Source organism: Nanorana parkeri, unplaced genomic scaffold (genome assembly GCF_000935625.1).
Source record: "Nanorana parkeri isolate BGI_ZX_2015 unplaced genomic scaffold, ASM93562v1 scaffold628, whole genome shotgun sequence".
NCBI lineage: Eukaryota > Metazoa > Chordata > Amphibia > Anura > Dicroglossidae > Nanorana > Nanorana parkeri.
The window spans coordinates 822,112-845,294 of NW_017306896.1; the positions used below are offsets into that span (position 1 = coordinate 822,112).

Below are 23,183 nucleotides of genomic sequence, written 5' to 3' on the forward strand. Positions count from 1 at the left end.
AAAAATAAAATATATATATATATATATATACACACACACACACATATACATATACATATACACACACATACACACACATACACACATACAGTCATCGCCAAAAATATTGGTACCCCTGCATTTCTGTGAGATAATGTGCCACTTCAAGGCAGAAAATTGTAGCAATTACAAATGTTTAGGCATTCTCATGTCTATGGTATGACACAAAAAGTTGAGGGGAAAAAAAGCCAATTTAGGGATTGTTAATAGGATGCTAATAGCTCTACTAATGGAAATTTTTTGAGCTAAATTTGGAAATAAAGTCATCAATGTTTATTAATGTAATGTATGTTCATTAATAGTAATTAAGTGTATGTGTTTATGAAAAATAAATAAATATTGTAAATATGCTTTAAATCTTCTATGAGGTATAAAACATTTGTATGTAGATTAGCACACTCTTCAGAGTACTGTAAATGTTTTAAACTTAGATTAAAGTACAGTAATATTTATAAATAGCCACAATGTTGGTATCTGGAAAGAATGTACTTTGATAAAATAAGTGTGCAGTGATGGTTGGTAAATAAACTGGCATTTACCGAAACGTATAAGGATCTAAAAAAATCCAAACTCTAGCATGAGAAGCACAAAGCGTCTGATCGTTAACAGTGTGAGAATGCTTTTGATCTGCATGGCCATGGGAACGACTGTGTCTCTTTGGTAACGTGTATGGAATGTAAAACAACATAATTAATAAACAATAGCAGCTATTTATAAAGCATGGAATGGCCCAAAATATACAGAGTTAAATTCTAATGCTTCTTACAAATTTATGAAATGGTCAGTTTACCCAAACTAACATTGCAATACACAGTAAAAGATGGTAACCCCAGCAGGCAGCAAAACAGGGACAATCTTAAAACCATAATGACTACTAACTATAGAATTATAAAATGATGATGGGCAAAAAACATCATATAATCCAATCCAGTGCTAGTTTAAAGGAAGTAAAACATAAGCCCTTGTATTCTCTCAATGAAAGTGACATAAATCTTTTCAACCCACTTTGTGACAATTTGATAGAGGATAACTTAGGGGTCTAATCACTAAACTGCCGTAGGCAGCTGAGTGAATAACCGACCCGAAGTGAAGTGAGCCGAACACTGTTCGGCTATTCACTTCAGGCTTGTACGGCTGATTTCAGCCGAATATCGGCTGAAATCAGCCGTACATCGGCTTGCTTCGTGTGGCTTTGGGTTGGCCGAACATGCCCAGCATGTTCTGCTGACCCGAAGTGCAGAAGGAGTTCGACTCAGCTGATCCAATATCTGGATCGGCAAGGCCGAACCTCCGGCAGGCTAGTCGCTGCTGTTCGGCCTATTCTCATAGATGCTGAACAGCAGTGAGTGAATAGCTGAATGCTGCCGAGCGGCATTTGGCTTGGCTATTCTGCTCGGTACCTCTGTGGCACCGAGCAGAATAGAAAAACAGTTTTAAAAAGTAGAAAACAAAATGGAAAACGATTGGGCGGAGCTAGCAGTGACAGCTAGCTCCGCCCAACTGTTTTCTATTGGCCGGGCGGTTCTGCTGCCATCAGAATAAAAAAAAAACACCATAGGAATGCATAGCTAGATTCCTATTGGCTATTTCACTTTGCAATATCCCATAGCAAATTAGCTACTGCACCCGCCCTCTGCTGCTGTCAATCACTAAATGGGGACCTGATGGAGAACTTCAGGTCCCCTCTGCTGATTGACAGCAGCAGTGAGCGGGTGCAATAGCTAGTTTGCTATTGGCTATTGCAAATTGAAATAGCCAATAGGAATGTAGCTATGCATTCCTATGCTGTTTTTTTTCTTTTTTTATTCTGAGGGCAGCCCACAGCTCCAATGTCAGAAGAAAAAAAAAAAAGACAACAGAGCAGGGAAAGGTTTACTCTGCTCGATCGACCTTTCCGGGAGAAAGTGCTCCACTCCCGGGGGCCGGGAGCTACTATCTAATAGCGGGAGACTCCCGGAGCGTCCGGGAGAGTTGGGCTGTCTGGGGATCAGTGTCCCTGGTTATCTGGTAATCAGGGATGCTGATCTGTCTGTGCAAGTGGCCGGAGCTGCAGTCAGTAGCAGGCTGTCGGCTGTGGCCGCGCTGCAGTCAGTAGCAGGCTGTCGGCTGTTTGGCCAGCTTCGGCTTTCACCTCGGCTCAGTCGAGCCAAAGCATATGCCTCCGGGAGCTGTAAGGCTATAGTGAATAGCCTGTACAGCAGCCCTTCGGTTCTACTGAACCAAAGTGGTCCTGGGGTCGAAGCTAGCCGAAGGATCAGCCGAAGCTACGGCTAGATCCTTCGGCAGCTTAGTGAATAGACCCCTTGATATTTTAGACTTTTAGTAGAGGAAGGGGGAATGTACTAGAAAGGATGTTACTTCCATTTCACCTGTGTTGGCCTGGTCAACCCCAGTATGACCTGTAAGCAGGATCACCATTTGAAATCATGGGTCCCTCTACAGCCTACCTGACAGGGAAACCGCCCTCCCACCTGAGAGAGCACAGCATTCTCCCCAAGGTCTCCCCATGCACTTTTATTAAATAGAAACACTTTCACATTTTATAATTGGATACAATCGCTCAGTCGCAGAAAGAAGTGGATCAGCAGGAGGCAGATTGCCACCAAGCTGCAGATTCTAGTAGTATCTGGCCTTCTATGGAGCCATTTATGGTGTAGATGTTGCACTACAGACAGCTGCCTTGAGAGTGGCAGCCGAGAGTTCAGACAAAAATAAAATGTAGTACCAAATCTTAGGGCAGAAATGTAATCAGGACAAGCAGGCGGTTAAGTCAGGCAACAAACAAGCATAATCAAAAAAAAAACAAAAGCAGGATTTAAGCATCCACACAAAGCTACATGCCAGATAGCAAGGATAACTTGCCACAAACTTGTGGCAGGGTTAAATTGTAATTCTTGTTAACTTGCTGCACACATTCCTGGCAAGTTGTAGACTTGCAGAACACTTGCAGCACAAGTTCTAGTTGACACTTTTTGAATTTGTAGCAAATTTGCTTGGCAAGTCTACAGCAAGAGTCCTGCAGGTCTTAGCAAGAACTCTGCGAGTGTACAGCACTTTTGCAAAGCACCTTGATCTGGAGACTTGCAATGCAGACTTGCTGAAATTGTGCAAGACAAAATTGTGAAGCATGGAAAATCTAGCAATAGCTTAGTAAGTAATTTTCAAACTTGCAGCTCAATTGCTTGCTCTCTGGGATGTGAATGACGTTTTGCTAAATACATTATAGTGACAGCACATTTTAAGATACTGTGGATTGAAGACGCATAGATCAGAATTATGAGCATTATAGGTTATTAGTTAATGGAAGAAAGAGTGAATAAATTGTGTTACATTCTGGCTCCGATGAGGATTGTCAAAACACACTTGGTAAAAATGTAGCATCTATCACTGAGTGCGGTCATTAAGCATCTCCTTCATGTCTCTATGTTGATGTTGGCTGCCACAGATTCTATTCCAGATGTTTATTTTACATCTGTTTTAGTTGCTTTAAACAGCCTTTCTGTCTGGAATGATTTCCATATTTAACAAATAACACTAGAGAAATATTAAGAGGCACTTCAATTTGTTAAAGTTATCCAACTTGTTCAATGTTTCCACATCTCTGGATAGCAGTTGGCTGGATCACAACTCAGTATATTGTTGATGATAATGTTTAACGGTTTTCAGAGTGGGCTAGTCTGATCCAGTATTAATCACTCTGCTAATGATTGCCAAAAACAAACTAAACAATTTGGCCAGGCTGGTTTTTGATCATATGGGTGTGATTTGTGGTTGACAATCCCTTGCCTTCCTTGACTTAAAGGAGAATTATGAGGTGAGGGATTTTCACTCAGCCTCATAATCTGAGCCGACCTGTGACAATGAAACTGTCACAGGTCGGCTCAGTAGATCGGGAAGTGAGCGAACACATACCGCTGTGCAGGGGCGTATCTGCTGCGAGGCAAACAAGGCGTTTGCCTCGAGCGGCAGATTACTAGGGAGCGGCAAAAATGCCGGGGTTTCAATGTACCGGCCCGCGAGCCAGGACTTTGTGACCCGCAGCCAGCTCAGAAGTCAGGTACGCGGTCACAGACTTGCGAGAGCAGCTACACGGTCTGCATCTCTGTCGGATGCAGACCTTGTAGCTGAGGTCTGCGCCGGCACTCGGATAATTTCGGCCAGCGCTCTTTCAGTGAACGCTGGCCGAAAGGATTGTGCAGGATCGATTGGGAAGGTCTGCAGCAGACCTTCCTAATCGACCACCGGGACCGACGTGCCGCCTCACAGCCTCCTCATGGAAGAGGCGGCGTGCAAACATGGCAGCAAGTGGCCCCAGCGACTGAGGAGGTGGGAGGCGTCGCCGGAGCTCCAGTCGGGTGGAGAAGATAAGGAGGCCGTGTCGGGCGCCGAGGATGAGGAGGACGTGTTCCAAAGAGGTCAGGCCGTGTTCCAAAGAGGTCAGGCCGTGCAAGGTAAGAGGACTGTGCTGGCAGAGCCCAGCATAGATTCTGCACAGCCCACCAAAGAGTCTCAGGTGTGCTGTGCAATACCTTTTGGTTGGCTCTGCAGGATCCGTAGAGGGCTTTGTTGGGTCTCAGGGGGCTTTGCAGGATCTGTGGTGGGCTTTGCAGAATCCATAGTGGGCTCCGCTGCCTGCAAAGCCCACCACAAACCCTGCAGAGCCCACCTGAGACCAGTCAGGTGGGGTACATTTAGTGTGTGGGGGGGCGCCGAGTTTTGTCTTGCCTAGGGCAGCCCCAAACCAGGATACACCACTGCCGCTGTGAGCGAACACATTGGCTCGCTCACTTCTTGATCTATCCCTGCAGAGAGCCGTGACTGTCACTCACAGCTCCCTGCAGGGATCCCCCCCTCCCCTGTCCGATTCTCCAGCGCTGACTGGCGGAAAGGACGGGGGAGGGGGCGGGTACAGCTGGCTCTGCCTCTAGATAGGCAGAGCCAATTGTCACTCACGCAGCTGGGTGGATCCAGACAGAATTGTCGGGATCCGTTTCGGCTGTGGCATCTCGGTATACCGCGAGCTGTACTGAGCTTTGGGTGATGGGAGGACGCTAGTTTGTGTCCTCCCGTTACCCTTAGGGGAACTATGGGGAAAAGCCCTAACCCCATAGTTCTCCTTTAAGTTCAGTACACATATTAGAACCTATGGTGACATTTTCATTGGTTGATCAATTATTGATTGTTAAGTTAGACCTACCTAGGCAATTAATTCAATTTATATCCAGCCAGGCAGGTTGTCACATATCATAATTGCTGGTAAATCTAATGCTGACCATACATGTAACAATAAACTATTTATCCATTATGGATTTGATTGCTTTCAGTGACATTGAAAATAGAATAATTTAAAACAACAAAGAAAAAACCCCATTTAGCTTGAGTTTGATGGGACTTTCTGCAGGGACAGATAATTCCTTTTCAATTAAAAAGATTGTTTATAAATAGGAACTTTGGCTGATGGAAAGATGGTAGGGGATAGGGTGACCTATTGGTCTTAAGTGACATTCAGTTTAAAGGGACTTAGTAACTTAAAGTGACATTAAACCCTCAGATTTTTTAACATACAACTATACTGTAATGTACGCCTTACTGTAATCCATGGTTGTTTCCCTTCTCTTTGTTGCTCTTCCTTTTAAATCCATATCTCTTCTCATGCTGGGCAGAACTTCTGTTTTGCAGCAGACTGCCTTGTCTCTGAAATGGATACATGGGGGGGAATTTATCAAAACTGGAGCAGACAAAATCTGGAGCAGATTTGCACTGCAACCAATCAGCGTCTCTGTCTCATTTTCAAATCTTACCTGAGCAAACTGAAGAGAGATGCTGATTGGTTGTCATGGGCAACTGCTCCAGATTCTCTCTGCTCCAGTTTTGATAAATTCCCCCCATGGTGTCTGTGTGTAGGTTCACAACCTGAGCCAGCACTACAGGAAGAGGCAGTCAGCTGCAAAGGGAAGTTCTCCCCCAGCATGAGAAGAGATACAGATTTAAAAGGAAGAGCAGCAAAGAGAAGGGAAGGAACCATGGATTACAGTAAGGCACACATTACAGTATTGTTTTATGTAAAAAAATCTGAGGGTTTAATGTCACTTTAAATTTAAATTATTGACCTGTTTCAGTAAAATTACATTAAACTGGGAAGTTAAATCCTGAAAATGCATTTAAGTACCCTAACTATTAACAAAAATGTATCTTATTTGTGTATCACTCAGCTGTAGATCCTCAAATCATCTCTGAATTCATGCTGATGGTGTCCTTCCACCACTCCAAGCTCCCTTCCGTGGTGAACTACAATCTCACGTTTAGTTTACTAATTTATATTGAGATTGTAGTACATCACAGGAGTGAGCTTGGAGTGGTGACTACTTTACAAACACACACACAGGGACCATGGGGAACAAAAGGAGCCACCCTCCAGAAGGAAGGACAGCATCAGCATGAATTCAGAGATGATTTGATGATCTACAGCTGAGTGATACAAAAATAAGATACATTTTTGTTAATAGTTAGGGAACTTGAATGCATTTTTAAGATTTAACTCCTGATTTTAGTGTCACTTTAATATTCACCCTGGTTACACACAAGTTATTGAGATGGCCAAATTATTGCCACAGCCATGGAACATGCCTAAAAATGGTACAAATGCCTTCAGGCAGAAAATGTTATTCTATGGCCATGTGTTTAGTTCATACTGTTTTGTTTCGGGGTTTTTTTACGTTCATCTGGATTAGGTTTTGCTGGCAATGTTTTTCTTCGATGTTCATCTGTTATATAAAATTATCTGTAAAAATTGTTTTGCTGCTCTTACTTTCTGGACATACAAGGCAGATAGTATGGTTATCACCCAAGAATACACAGTATACTTGATATGCATGCTTTGATCCTTTCTTTTTGCTTTTTTCAAGTATCTATATCTATTATAGGAGTAACATGACATCACTTTTCTGTGTAGTATTCCCAAACATCTATAAAAAGTGAATAAAAGAAATAATACTGCAGTACAACTGGCCTGTACTTAATTTCAAAGTTTAACCAGAGTCCATTTACGATATTAATTTATAAAGTGTATGGTTATTTTATTCACTCGAGAAAAAAGGCAACATACCACTAGAAATGGTCTTAGTTGTACTCTTCTCTATTCCAAGCCGTGCTTTATGCTAACCAACTGCAACTGAAAAATGTATTTGTTTACTGTAGTAAATTTTCAGTTAGGGCTTGTTCACACCATAGCATTGCACTAAATGAAAAGGTATCTGTGCATATAGTGCATACTGTGACAAAGCACACTGCACCACATGCCAAGCGCCTGGTGTATTGCGTTGCCATTTATCTAAACGCACCCCAACACACCTCTTGACAGGTACAACAATACCTTGTGTAGGGGCAGATACTGTTTTTTTATTATAAAATTTTATTTATTTTATTTATTAATTTTATTTTGCCATTGACATATGTCCCTCATGGCAGTGCCCAGCTTCCCATGCCTTTTGCTTGACAATAGCTTGCTTTTTAGGTTGAACTGAATATCAAGATTGCACTCCCCCTCCCCAGCACTATGGACATCATTGTAGTTTGCTGCAAACTTTGCAAAACTGTTCACAAACCAAACCCAAGCAAATTAGTTAATGCAGAATTACCATATCTAGATTTTCCCTATAACATAGCAAATCTTCATTTTTGGAGGTTAGTTGCACTTTAATACTGTAGACCAGTGGTGGCCAACCAGTTCAGTCTAACCTTCCTCAGAGACCATAACATACTGGGGTTCAGGTACTCTTAAAAACAAGATCACACAGGGACTCGTGTACACACATACACATGCACAATCACACACAGACACACAACGTTTGAACTTGATTGACCTGTGTCTTTATTCAACCTCAAATACTATGCAAGTATGGAATATGGTATACTTTTGGATCCGAAAACTAGGGTGAGCTATCAACTTTGTTTGCCAAAAAAGGCCTACACATGAGACTACAGCATAATGCAGCAGAGGACATGCTTATTGTACTGCTTGTGAAACTGCTTGGGAGTTCTTAAGGACAAAAGGTGCCAATTCATGTGAAACCAGATAAGTGGGGACTGTGGCTGAGACGGAAAGGGCTCTTCTTTCCACTGTTTGTCATTCATTCCTCAACAATGATACTTAGCTCTTTAATGGATTGCAGTGAGTTCAGAAGTGCTGGCCATGTCAAAGCAAGCAATGCCAGTAGGGGACAGCTAGACTGAATTAGTTAATGGTAGATTGTAGCAAAGAGGTAAAACATGTAGATGCTCCTACAAAAAAAACTCCCAGGCACATCAAACTGTTAGAGGGAAATTAGTTTTTAATTTCAATAGGTTTTTATTGATCATTTTCAACGATAGGGAAATTAGTTTTTGCTGGAAACAAGATTTGTTCTTCTTGCACTTGGGTAAGCATGTACAGAGTAATAAATGACGGTGCTTCTTGTAAAGTAGCCCTCTGCAGTCTGTGCTTTACTAATAAAAAAAAGGAACCTCTATTGTAATCCATAAAGTATAATCAAACTATTCTTTATTCTCTGGGCAGTTATTGACGAAGAATGGCAGAAGACACAGTGTATGCCCAGAGAAACCTGCATTGATGTTGCAAAGGACCTTGGCACTGCCACTAACAAGTTCTTCAAACCGCCCTGCGTCTCAGTGTACAGATGTGGAGGCTGTTGTAACGAAGAGGGAGTTACCTGCTTAAATACCAGCACATCCTACGTACTGAAATCGGTAATAGTATTTTACTTTGACGGTTTATTCATTTTTTCATGACAAGATTTATCCTTTCAATATTATATATCACTACATGGATTTTACTTTGGAACACAGATGTGTTTTTAAAGATGTAGATGTCTGTTACTTGAATAAAAAGGAAATGTCCATCTGCACAAACCACTGGGCTTAATTCCTGATTTGGATTTAGTGAAATTAAATCTGATCTAGGCTCAAAATCTAGGTTGCTCATAGTTTGCAATCGTGTAAACAAGCATCTTTTATAGTATTAGCAGCCACTGGAGGCAAAATGGGGCAACACTATGACAATTGGCTATGCTGCCAAGTTATAAGCCTTCACCTTTAATATAGTTCTAACTATATCCTGAAATTGTTTACATATTCAACCATAATGTTGTTAAAACCTCTTTACGCATATATTGGATCATTTTCATAGGATAGTAATGGCTTTTTTTTGGGGCTAATTTACTGTGGTTAAATACTAGGCAATGATCTGAGGGTATTTTATTACACAAAGGAAAAGCGGTTGGCCTTAAAGGGACATTAAAGTCTTATTTCTTTTACATACACCTACTGCTGGCAAGCAGTAGATACTGTATATGCTAAAACATTTGAAAAAAATATTATTATTATACAGGATTTATACAGCGCAAAAGTTTGCTCAGCACTTTACAATATAAGGAAGACATTACAATTACAATACAATTCAAGACAAGATGGTAAGGAGGGCCCTGCCCGTGAGGGCTTACAATCCAAAAAATAAAAATTGTACCAAATAGGTAAAAACGTACCTGTGTCTCCGCTGCTTGCTCCCGGTTGTAGAATCCAGCTTCTTTCGGGGTCCGTGCAGGAGAATGTGTGTGGGCGCATGCACAGTGGAGTTCACCGGCGGGGAGAGCAGAAAAGCTACTGTGTAATTCAATGCACGCAGCTGAAAGCGTGCACGTCGGACAGACATCGCGGGACAGGAAGAGACAGCAGTCTGCGCTGGATCAGAGACTGGCAATGTCGATGGAAAGGACTGCTGAAAAATACTAAAAGGAAGAAGATTTTTGGATCAAGAGGCATCACTTAAGGTAAGTCCTTAAAGCAGCATTGGGGGAGGGGTGATTGACTTTAATGCCACTTTAATTTTTCTTTTTATTTGAGTTAATAAAGGGTGAAAGATCCTATTATTGGTACCCCATAGATAACATCATAATCATCTGATCCTGCCAAGATCACCTGTATCAGATGACAATTATCCAATTGTCGGATCCTACAGAGTTGTTATAATCTGTACAAACAAAACCAACCATGAGCACTTCAAGTGCCTCCCTTGGCACATGCCCATTCCTTTCCCCACTTTCAGAACTTTGTTTCTCCTTCTTCATTTCCATGTTCCAGACAAAGCCCAACCAAACACAGAAGTGGAATGTAAACAAGAGTTTTTTGGCTATGCATTCTAAATGTATTCACTTTTATAGGTTTTTCAGATTTCTGTACCACTTACACAAGCACCAGAACCTGTAACTATCAAAGTCGCAAACCACACAAGCTGCAAATGTTCACTTGTTGGCCCTCGTCATCCGCCCACCATCATACGTAGATCAGTTCCATATCTGGAATACGGGTAACTATTCTTACAAGTTTTATTGTGTTTTTATGATAAAATGTGGACAGTTACAAGAGCGCAGCCTCTGACTATGAATGTTGTTTAAAAACGACCAAGGAATGTTTTAGAAGAGCAATTTACAAGTCTGTTATTCATTATCTGCATTATACAGAACATTTATTTTGAGAGCGGATAAAAACACTGCCATGACTTTTTCCATATAAATAGCATCTTTCTTGTAGATTAGGCAACCTGCCAAACTGTCCCGTTTACCTGAAGGAATATGCGGCCTTTCTTCTCTGACTCTGTGCTCTTGTTATTGCATTTAGAATATAAAAAACAACAACTTTAAAAATACAAGTGAAAATAGACAGGTAAATTCACAACTGAAAATATGTAAGCGTAAATGTTCTTACCATTTAAAAAATGTTTTATTTTTTTTTCAGCTTGTTTAAATGGAGAACTATGAGGCGAGTGCTTTTCAGTTTTCACTCACCTCATAGTTCTAGCCGACCTTTGACAATGAGACTGTCACAGGTCGGCTCAGTAGATCGGGAAGTGAGCGAACACATACCGGCGTTCGCTCACTTCTCGATCCTGTCACAGCTCTCTGCCGTGACAGGGGAAAAGCCCTAACCCCATAGTTCTCCTTTAATAATTGAGATATTCCTTTCAGACAGCACTGCCATAAGCTGACCTCACTTTCTGCTACTGCAGTTATAACAATACAACTTGGTCAAGGACTGGCCGAGCCTGTTATTGGGCCCTGTACTTTACACTCTTAACAGCATTTTGTGCATTGTAGTGAGGCCTGATTGGCTTGTAGTGCTGCTACTAGCCCAATGCATGTCCTGAGGACCATACTGGTTACTCAACAAAGCACACAACTACAATAGAGTGCCTTGATATACTAAGACTTTGCATCGTTTTTGAAGGTATAGATTAGCTGGATTGGGAGACAATCTCATGTCTACGGGTCAGCAGCAGAAACTTCCAACTGAGACAAAATAGTTTGTCAGATGTCTGTTTTTTGCCCCCTCGATAGACTGGTGCCAGACAAATCTCCAGTGCATCTTTCGCGCCCTTCTCCATAGTCTACATACAACATTTGCTTGATTGGATGTTTTATTTTTAGGGACCATGCATTCAATCACTGATGATTATCACAACCTTAAAATGCACCTGTATCCACAAAAAACATATCAAAGGTTTGAGTAGGGTATACAAGTTGCTCATCATTCATGCTCTTTTCATAGCAAAAGAATACTGTGATCTGCATGTAATCACCTCTGATAATTTTGGCTAGCAAGTGACTTTTCCAGAGCAGTCAGTTGCAGTGCAGTGTATGTAGCACATAGCCACTCACAGTATCCGCTCCATCATCACACTGTGTACTCCCTACTCATCCCAATATCAACAGAAGGTTATTACAAGCCTTGATGTCCTCAAAAGCAGGCATGTTAAACTGGCTATACACCAATGGAATTTGGTTTGAATTATCATTCAAAATCATGAAACAAAATGTTCATCAGAACACTCCATCTTGCCATCATTATATTAACTGGTTTAGTTCAAAATTTAGACCAGATCTGCTACCTGAATGGAATCCCAGACATATTAGGAAGGTTTTGGTTTGTGCCTATCACATGCGCATTATCACATGAAGTATTTTACCTGGAAATCACATTCATGTTAGAATTTTGTATGTATGCTGCTGCAGATACAAATTGTATACCAGTCTTCAGCTTTCTTTTTTACTACAGTGACAAAGCCATTTTAAAGCAGAACTTTAACCTCTTATCATTTACAACCAAGGAAGGTGCCATCTTAGCCTTTATTTGGATTGCAGTTGCCAAAGTGCTGCATAAGTGATTCGCTGTGACACCAGCCATTTGAGGGCTTAAAGGTTTGGTCAAGTGATTGAATTAAGCAAACTGGCACCATTGACAGTTGGCGTGCCTTGAAAGTTACTGTTTTGGAAGACCATTAAATTGGTCGGTGCTTTGAGAAATAGAAACCTTTATCTGCAGTTCATTCAAAATGTGTGTACATCATGCTTCTGGATGATGAGCAGAGATCATTCTTAATATTTCATAGGATTTATATAGCACCAACAGTCTGCACAGTGCTTCCGCGAGAGATTGCAATCTGAGATGAACACTTAGGAAATCCCTAAAGGATACAATACCACTACCTAGGTGAAAATACCCTGATCACAATGCACTCAAAAGTTATTCAAAGAGAGAATTATCATTCACAATGCTGATGTTATAACAGTATAGTATACAGTATGCTGAGACAGAGGCATCCCTAGCCAAGGTGTCACCTGGAGCGGCCGCCGCTTGTCACCCACCGGGACGCTATCACGCATGTACTTGACGTCATTGTGCGTGTGTGTGACATCAACATGCGCAATGTCATCAACTGCCAGCGTTGATAGATGCCGTCAGAAGGGGGAGGGGATGTTTATCCAGCGGGATAAGGTATGCCGCCGGGTCCCCTCTTTGCTCGTACAGCTCAGCCCATAACCAAGTGCCCGACTTTTCAGAGGGAGTGACACCAAAATGACTACAAGTCATTTTGGTGTTACCCCCTCTGATGGTGTCTCCTGGTGGGGGTCGCACCCCCTGCACCCCTCTTATGAAGAAGCCACTGTGCTGTGACTTTAGATCTTCTCTAATACATGGTTTGTGACTTAACAAAATGTGACAGTCGATGCGTTTCTAAGAAGCATTCTTACACAATAGGAAGGAATGTCTCACAAAAAAAAAGCAGGAATATTATTGTCTACATTCCTAAACACATGTGTTTTGTCCCTTGTTCACCAAGGGGGGTAGTTTTCCTCCCTATGAACAGCAGGGTTTTATGAGGTAAACACAGATGATTCAGTGTGAAAAATAGGTAAAACGGTTGTGCATAAAGCCCCTGCGTGGTGCCATTCTCATATGTATCCTGATTACATTTCGATTACAGGTATACAAATATGTGAACTGTAGAAGATTGTGTTATGTGCAAGCTTGAGTAATGAGGACAAAGGAATGATAAACATGACTATTCCAGTGTGATCTGTTTCCTATTAACTTATTCTGCCGTACTCAGATCCCCTGCAATGTAAAATTATACGTCTGGCCCTAAAAATGCCTCGGAGGTAAATAAATTGGACATTTAAGATATGCGGGCTAAAAGTAGAATAAAACAATGTTTAATACAATGTACACAAAAATGCAATAATAAAGTTATTTGTTTTATAACATGCAGTAAAAAAGTTTTTTTTAAAAGACCCAAAACAACAAAAGTTTATTTCGCAAAGGAAATCATTTGCTGTTGGACCAACTTTGCAGTATTATTGTGCTTATTTACTAATCAACACGCTGGGATTTGGGAGACAGCCACATATTATGGCCAAGAAAGGCAAAATCCCAATGGATGCCAAAGAAGAAACTAACATTTTAAAGAAATAACATTTTGAAAGAAACAAAAGAAAAATCGGTTTTGCATTTAATTTATTTAAAGTGGAAGTAAAGTTATAATTTAAAAAACTGCTGACAGGTAGGGTTTTTATGACCGAAGACATCAAAAGTTCTTGCTGCACTCGTTACCGGAGTCAAAGAAAGACCCGTGTGGACGGGTGGGTGCTTGTAGTGGCCACGGATGGCACCGTGAAGAAATACGATAGAAAAATAACGTCACAAGCACTCCAAGGGTTAATGAAGCAATAGTCAATTTATTGGCACATTGCCATTCAACTTCAAGCGCTTTCGGGGCCTCTAAGGGTCCCCTTCATCAGGCTCAGAATGACGTCACCACGTGACTGGTCACACATTCTACCTCCAAAAAAATGGGCGTGATTACATTAGAAAGTGTGATGATGTCAGCGGTCACACATTCTAACGCAGTCACAATCTGCGATAGAACACCGGACTGTGATAGGAGGCTGAGCGGTGTGGGATGAGAGACGCTGGCTGCTCACAGTGCTCGACCGTCCCCGCTGGGACACAGAGCAGCGGCCATCGGGGAGAAAAGAAAGCAGGGATGCACCGCTGTATCGGTCAAAAAAATTGCACTTTAGGCATTTAGCCAAAAGTGCCATTTTCGGCTGATATGCTTCGGCGGCCAATGTATCGGTGCGTCCCTAATATTTACAGCAATGCAGAATGGCACAGGCTATAGAGGACTACACATCCCAGCAATACTTTATACAACTATAGCATTTCTGTATAAAGTACTGCTGAGATTTGTAGTCCTCTATAGAGGGTCCCATTCTGCATTGCAGAATGGCACCTGCTATAGAGCACTACAAATACCAGCTGTACATTACACAACATCAGGCTACAAATAATATTTTTTTTAATTAATTATTTACCCTTACCTTTTCTGGCTGGTCTTCTGCTGTTTCCTGGTGTGGGACTCAGGCTGCAGAAAAACCCAGTGTCTGTGTCCTGCTTGCTGGGTCCTCACAGCCGTCCGAGGCCCCATAGGTTCCCTATTATGTGCCTGCATCCTGCAGGGCCGTCTTCACATCTCCTCGGCTCCCTCCTCACAGGGCAGACGGGCCCCATAATATCTGGGTATCCGGGAAGCGGGCGTGCACCTAGCCCCCATCCCCTCCCCCAATTCAGCGCGTCGGAGTGTGGGATATTGAGATCAGTATCTGGCAGCCGGCGGGCCCCCCATCTCTGCGCCGGGAGTGTCAGATGAACGGATGATCGAACACTCCCGGCACAGAGACAGGGTGCCTGCTGGCCGCTGGATACCATCTATGCACACGCCAGGACTGTTTTGGCCCCCCCAGGCTGAGGCCCTGGTGCAGCCGCACCGGCGGTAGGTCCGCCACTGATGTCATTACTACCAGCATAGGTTTACTGTAAAATAACAACATGAACTCTAACTAGATTGAATGGATGCTCAAATGTTTTCTCAATACAAGAAAGGACTATACCTTTTTGAGATAGGCACTGAAGTGATGGATCTATGTAAAGAAGAGAAGCATGCCACTTCACCAATTCATATAAAGTGAATACACTGCCTTATTTAACATATAAATGCACTTTTACCTTTGGCCCCTTAAAGCTGACCTAACTAATCCCACCCTTCTACTACAGAGGTGCATAATTACCGAGTTCCGACAGGCCCAGTCTCCTTTGTTTGTTTACATCCTGCAGTGAAAGTCTCCCTCTCTGAGTCACGCCTCGTCCACCTCTGTCTCCTATCAGGGAGAAGGCCCCATAGAAGTCAATAGGCATGTACTGCACAGACGCGGCCAGGAGAGGAAGACTTTCGCTGTAGTTTACGGTAAAGCAATAGTACATTATTTTACACGAATAGCTGTTGAAGAAACAGAATATAATTAATTAGCATGTTTAGCTTCATTGCTTACAATGGGAGAGCAACTATCAGTACCTGATACATAGTTGACCCACTACCTAATATTAGATGACATGATACATTTCATACAGGTAAGCATTACAAATGTCCATTTTAGTGTGAAAGCTGAACTATTTTTCCTGGTACATACCTGTTTAGCTTTTACACGTGTGACGGGACAGTGCCATGTCACTATGGTAATTGCTGTGTTAGGCTCCCAGGACTATCGGCCAGAGGGGCGGGCTGAGAGGGTCCAGAAAACGTATGGTGTTACAGGGAAGGAGCTGGGTTTCCAGTTCTTTCCAGATTTTCTGGAGTATAACTGGGATCCGGGTCCCTGGAGATTTCTAAGGCTGGGTTCACACCTGGGCGTATTTTTTCTGCTCGTTTTTCAGCACGGATTTCCGTTCAGTGAAACGCGCGGCGGTGTGATTTTTTTTGCTTATTTTCTCTATTTTAAATTTTTTTTTCACTTTTGTTATACAGAAAAGGTTGCAGTATTTTAAATTTATAATATATTTGTGTTATGTGGTTATGAAGACACAAATAGCGTTTGCCAAAGTTTTTCTATAAAACAATAGTTCAATTCATTTTAGTGGCCACCAACTCTCATTTTAGTGGCCACCTACTCCCTATCAGTTACAGCTAGTGCAAAACAAGTGATCATTATTCAAGTATTAAATCATTTTACTGTTTTTTGTAGGTGTCTTCAAGATAACAGACACTGTCCTCCTGGTTGGCAGTGGGATAACAGCCAATGTGCGTGTGTGCTGGAAAACAAGTCTTCACTCAATAGAAGAAGGGAAGGTACTGAATCTTTTCATGTATAAATAGACATAGAGATGCAAGACAAAAGGCCTATCTGATCCTCCATACCCTGATACAAGGGTTGTGGTGTCCTCTTCTTCCATGGACTATCTCTGCCCACAATCTTTTCTGATGATCCCTATTCTCTACAACCTGACTTGGTTCTGCTGCTCCTTATTTATTTATTTTAACTGTTGGTCACTAATCTCATTATCATATTGGGCCTTCCTTGTAAACTATCTGAAGGGAAAACTATTGCAGATATTTCACGGCTGCCGGTAAAATGCAAATTTCCTTTCTACAACTATAATTTTCTAATGGAGTGTTTTTTTAATTGATTTTAATAAAGAGAATTTACAAACATATGTCTTTTGGTCTGACATCATTAGCATTCAGTATGTAAAATAGAAACCTAGGACAAACGTATATAGTAAAAGTAAGATGAAAGGTCATCAAATATAGCTGAGTACCAAAATGTGGTGTCTAGGTCTAGACATCTGGCGTCATTGAATGGGAAAGCATAGGCAGGCCTGGAACGGTCCATTGATCTGGTAACATCATTTAGGGTTGGAGCCCCTTCTAGAACATATTATAAAATATTTTCAGTTGTATTAACTATTAATCACTTATAGAAAACAGTAAAGATAGTAAAAACACTAATAAGGACAAAGAAGAAACCAAGCTCCCCATTCAGCCAAGAATTCCCCCCACCCAACTCCATGGTATTGAGTCTAAACAGAAAAGTGTATATAGCGTATCCAGTGGTTCCAGACACTCTCAAACTTCTCCTGTGTGCCTTGCAAAATGCCTGCCATTTTTTTCATGAGGCACAATCCAGGAAATTGTATTGTTTTATTGTGGCAAGATCAACCATGCATGATATCCATGAAATAGCATTGGATACTTTCATGGCCAAGAATACTGGGCTTACTTAGGCATATTAATGTTGGTAACAGAGTATTTCATTAAATGCTTTCTCATTTGATTTTGGAACAGGTCCACCAAGTATGAAACAATGGCGGTGATTTACTAACTTAAAACACACGCACGCACCAGGTGCGTGTGATTTTCACACAGCAAAACGTATTTATCAACCAAAAAGTCTCTAAAAGCATATTTCCACTAATGCCATATATGGAAAAATCATGCACATGATGCATATATAATGCTGCTTCACAGTTTAGACAAAAATGGTTAGCTCATGCATTTACATTCCTGCATTCATTAACGCAAGCAACACAACATAGAGCTAATTTACACAACATTACCTTGTAATTCATGCAAGGCTTTGCACAACACACCTGCTGGGTGTGTACACACTACAAAAGGTGTTTAGATTCCACCCATAGATCATGCTGGGAGGGAACACACTACAGAGGTGTATACATGTTCGTGGTGTGTTTATAAGGTTAGTAAATCAACCCCATTGTGTCCATTTGTCCACACCTTCTCAAACAGGTTGGGAAGGCATTGGTGAAGATCTTAGCGATTCTAGCGGGTACCATTGAGATAGAGGACTTTGTATTTAGCCTCTATGAGGGTCATATTAAGTATCCCCTTGTGTATTCCAGTCCTCCTCACTGATCTCTGGATCTAAGTCTGTCTTCCAAACTAGTCTGTAGGGAAGCTTAGTTGAAATGTCAGACAGCAACTTGGATCACACGATCTAGCGCTCTGACAGGAAATAGGTCTTTTTTTTTAAAGTAATTGTAATAATATCATACGTCTCTTTTTTGAGGGTATTTGAAAGATGGTACATGCGACAAGTTACTGAAGGAGGCATTGTAAGCGTTAGAAGGAAATAGTCTGCAGTCAGGACTACCCAGTGATATAGTGTCCTGTATGGTATAAACGGGATAAAAATTTACAGATTGTGTCCCACAAGTGTAATGCGTGCAAGAGTGTGGAAGATAAAACTGCTCTGTTTTTTTTTTTTGGCGACAGCCACATCAAGAGGTCTATAAGATAGTACCCGTCTGAGATTCACTTGTTATCCAATCTTGTTTATAGACTGCTGGGTTAGATGGGATACCCTATAATATTTCAGGAGTTCTGGACCCCACCATGCTTTGAACGTGTATAAAGGTCTTGTGCTTTAATGCCTAGAACCACAGATACGTTTTAGGATGTGAGATTGGAATCAGTTTAGATCAGGAGAGGGGATGGTGGTAGATAAGGTTTTGAAATAATTCAAGATTTCTGGAAGCAGATTCATTTTTATATCATAGCAGTTCTACCCATTCAGGAAAGAGAGCAGGTATGCCACAAATCCAACTGTCAATTTTGCAAAAAGAGGGGTGTAATTAAATTTATAGAGCATGGCTATGTCTGAGGTAAGCCAAATTCCCAAGTAGTTCATGGAGTTAGGTTGCCAAGAGGAGAACTGATCTCTGAGGTCCGTGACAGTAGAGTCAGGTAGGCTGACATTTAATGTCCCCATTTGGTTCCTAATTCCCTCACAATCATGAGGAAATTGGGTAGTATGGTGATTGGGGAAGTAACAATTAGTAAGTCGTCAGCAAAGAGGGTGCATATGTGGTGTGCATTTCCACTAATGATGCCTAGGATATTGAATTTTGTGTGCAAAGCTAAGGCTAATGTTTCAATAGCTCTAAATAGGAGGAATGACAAAGGATTTAATACCCACTGTTAGGGTGGAGTAAAAAGGGACCAAGGTCCCACTTAGTCAGTGCGTGGAAAAGGTACAGCCAGGATAATGTATCAAAAGCCTTGTAGGTCTAGAAAAATTAGCATCTCCTTCATATCTCCTGCCATCTTATTTTGAACCTATTAAAGTTTGAGCTGACGCCTGTCTATTAGGAACTAGGAATCCATTAAGATGGTTCTCTCAAATTTTTGTTCATATATGGAAATCACGGTCAACAAATTATATCGGCCTGTACTTTGCTACCTTACGCAAGTCTTTAATGAGCTTAGGGATAATACAAATGTGGACTCTGTTAGAGTCCTCATCTGAGGGTGTGCCCTTCCGGAGTGCTTTAAAATATTTAACTAGGTGCAACACTCACTGTGGGGCAAATGTTTTGTAATATAACACTGTAAATCCGACGGGACCTGGGTCTTTAGAAGGTTTAGACTGTTATATAGCAAGCAGGACTTACTCTGATGTTATTTCTTATTCTAGTGTCCCTATCAGTCTGTGATAGAAAATGAGATGTTGTGACTCTGGGTCTGGTGAGCAGTAGTGTAAAGGTCAGGGGAGTATTAAAGTTTTTACTGGATTGGGGGATTTTGGGTGACAGCGCCATCAGATTTATACATTTTGGGGATTGCAATGTTGGATGGCCAGGGATTAAGTTTTCTGGCTTGCAGTGTCCCCAGCTCATCTGTCTGGGTATAAAAGTTAGCATGCATTCATTGGAGACTTTTTTCCGCTTTTGTTGTAAGGCAAAAATAACATTCTAGCCTAGTTGGATCTTATTAATACAAAGAGCAAAATTTTGGTTTAGTGTTCTTTGATTAATTCAGACATAGCTAAATCTTTTTGTTTAGTGTGCGCTTCTGTGTTCTTTTTGAGGTGGGTTGCTGTTTGTATAAGCATTCCCCTAATAGTGGCTTTGCTTGGAGCGGTGGCTACTTTACAACACACACGGGGACCATGGGGAACAAAGTATCCACCCTCCAGAAGGAAGGACAGTGTTAGCACCAATTCAGAGATGATTTGAGAATCTACAGCCGAGTGATACACAAATAAGATACATTTTTTGGTAATAGTTAAAAGGTACTTGAATGCATTTTAGGATTTAACTCCTGAGTTTAGTGCCACTTTAAAGCTGTTTGGATTGAGCCCTATGTTTGAAAATGCCCTCAAAGTTGTTTGATGCAGCTCAGGCAAGTACAGTTGTGGTGTATTTTGCTGTGATTTGAAAGACCTCTCCTTGTTTTAATTGTACCAAAGGTTAGGTGCCAAGTCATGGTTGATGTTAAATAGTTATTCAGAATTTTGGTATTTATTATGCAGAGTTTTGATAATAAAAAGGCAATTAAAATCCCCATCATACAGAAAGTCTGTTTTCACTCAATGGCAAAAGGGGTCAAAATGGCCCAGAAATATCTGACAAATTATTAAGTCATGTCTCAGTTGCTAGTGCAACCACTTTTCTCAATTCCAAAGATGCCAGACAGTTAGGTTAGGTTAGTTTTTTGTAAAAAAGAAAACTTAGGAAAATGTCCCCTATAAACCAAGATTCCAGCATCTAAAACGGTTTTTGAAGACCTCAGTTTATATCCATACTCATTGTTTAGGTTGTCAAAACTCACATCAGGATGTATTATTTTGTCACAGAGGTTGCCTTGTGTGGTGCAAACATGGAGTTTGAAGACAGCTGTGAATGTGTCTGTAAGCTGGAATGTTCCAGGAGCCAGGTCCTCAACAAAGAAAACTGCACCTGTAATGAATGTAGTGAGAACCTGGACTCATGCTGTGAGAAGAATAAGATATTCCACCCAGATTCCTGCAGGTGAGGAAAACATCATAATTGACTACTGTATATATCACACCAGGCCTCATTTATTAAGATGTTTGAGGAAGAATTGTTGCCAAATGTCTATGTTTCCCCACAGCTACCTTATTTCCCATTTCAACATTCTAACTATGTGCTATCATTGGCTATTTTGGGGCAACATTGATTATCTTAACCTCACAAATGAAGCCCAAAGATTCACTCACATAGTGTATATTGGCAAATACAAATCAAAAATCACTAAATATAACTAATTAACCAGTTGACATCCGCGGTGTTAAACCCCCTTCCCATCCAGGCCATTTTTCAGTATTCAGCGCTGCGGTACTTTGACTGACATTTATTCCGTCATGCAGCGCTGTACTGAAATGAATTTTATACCCTTTTTTGGGGACAGATAGAGCTTTCTTTTGGTGGTATTTATTCACCACTGGGGGTTTTATTTTTTTACTATATTAAGGAAAAATTACCGAAAGACGGCAACCCGCAGATGCTGCAGTGCCGTCCGTCCGTTTTTTTACTACGGGCGGACGGCAAGAGGTTAATGTCATTATTTACAAGGGAAACCCCCCAGTACATGCATTAAAAACTTCACTTATAATAATAAAATTATGAAAGCCCCATAACATTGTCTTCAAAAATCAGGTCACATGACCCTAGAAGGTGTAGTCTAGGATAAGGGATCCCTGCAAAAGCTGCACTGACCTAGGTTCTGTGGGTGATGGGTCCTATAGGTCTATACTCCGAGCCATGGTGAGACTGGAAGTGGCAGAACCACTGTTATTGTATTGTGCTGTAACCACTACAGCCCATTGGAACCTTTACCATAATCAGGGCGGATAGTTAAATACTGATATATCAGAAAAATAATTTTAAAAGGCAAGGCAAAATTATTAGGAATAATGTTGATAGAGAATATACCTTAACTTAGATTGCATTTTATTTTCTTTGTCCACAACGCAACTTTTATACACGGTAGCCTAACGTTCAGGGATAAACTGAAAGAGGCTGTTAAACTACATATAAACGCAATCGCTAAAAAAAAAGGTTTAAAGCAGAGGTAAAGCGTTCAACTAAAAATAAAGGGGGACAATATTAGCACATTATGGCAGACTTGCCTGCCAAACCGATTGCCTCTAGCACTGCACTTCTCCCTTGCCAGCACTTCCATCTTCACCCTGACCTTCTTCCAGGTTTCAAGTCATCAACTGCTTGATTAGCTGGGCCCTGATGACGTGAATCCTGTGCATGCGCATTGGGAGTTACCTAATCTCAGCATGCCAGATCTGTGCGTGTGTGGCTCGGCGTATAAACTTACACGCTCTCTTCTGTCATATAAAGCCTGCCAATCAGCATTTTTTTTAACAACTTCATTTCCACGTTAACATGTAAATATAATTTTAAAAGTTGTTTTCAATATTTTTGTAATCTGCAGTTTTCACTAAACAGAATACCTGGTTTTAAGGCCAGGAAAGTCCTTCTTCAGGCATTTCCATTTATGGGTGATAACTGTCTTCAATTGTGCTCCTTATCACATTCGCCCCTGGTTAAGACTAAAAAACAGCTGTGCCAACACACATTGCACAGGCATGGCCCACTAATGTCTTCATCGAGAAGCCGGTCCAATGATGTCTAGCTGACTCTGGAGAATGTAGACAGGAAAGTGCTGAAAGAGGCTGGAGTAGATAAGCAGTAATTAGACAAGAAAAGATGGATAAAGAGCACAATACTGTCAGCAGCATTCATGATAAACTAAAGGGGGGATAGCCTGTGTAGAGGTAGAATTGTCATAGCTCCCAACTGTCATTTATTTGGATGGACTGTCCCTCTTTTAGAACCAAATCCCTATGTCTCTCTTTTCTCCTCAGTTGTCCCTCTTGTTGGTCTGATGTATAGACATCTACATAAAATGTACTATTGCCTACCAAAGTGTTATACTGCACTAAAACTTTTATCCCCCCAGTATAAAGGAAAAGTAGTAAAAACATATGGGGTTGACCAGTCACTCTTTGCATATTCAGTTCCTGTTTTCATATTCGGTGTTCCTGAGTGAGTGGTAGTGGGGAGTCCTTTACCTACATACTTTGTGTTGAAAGGTGCCCCCCCCCCCCCCCCCCTATTGCCGACTTTTTTTTTGTGTTTTTTTT

At 41.3% G+C, this 23,183-nt stretch overlaps 1 protein-coding gene across 1 annotated transcript in view; it reads left to right on the top strand.

Annotated features, from left to right (window-relative positions):
• The window catches only part of VEGFD (vascular endothelial growth factor D), a 46,568-nt gene that overhangs the window by 22,766 nt on the left and 619 nt on the right, over positions 1–23,183 (top strand). The window contains exons 3-6 of the mRNA XM_018563063.1: positions 8,594–8,784; positions 10,254–10,399; positions 16,449–16,552; positions 20,859–21,033. Coding sequence (XP_018418565.1) covers positions 8,594–8,784; positions 10,254–10,399; positions 16,449–16,552; positions 20,859–21,033 — 616 coding nt within the window. The remainder of the gene's footprint in view (positions 1–8,593; positions 8,785–10,253; positions 10,400–16,448; positions 16,553–20,858; positions 21,034–23,183) is intronic.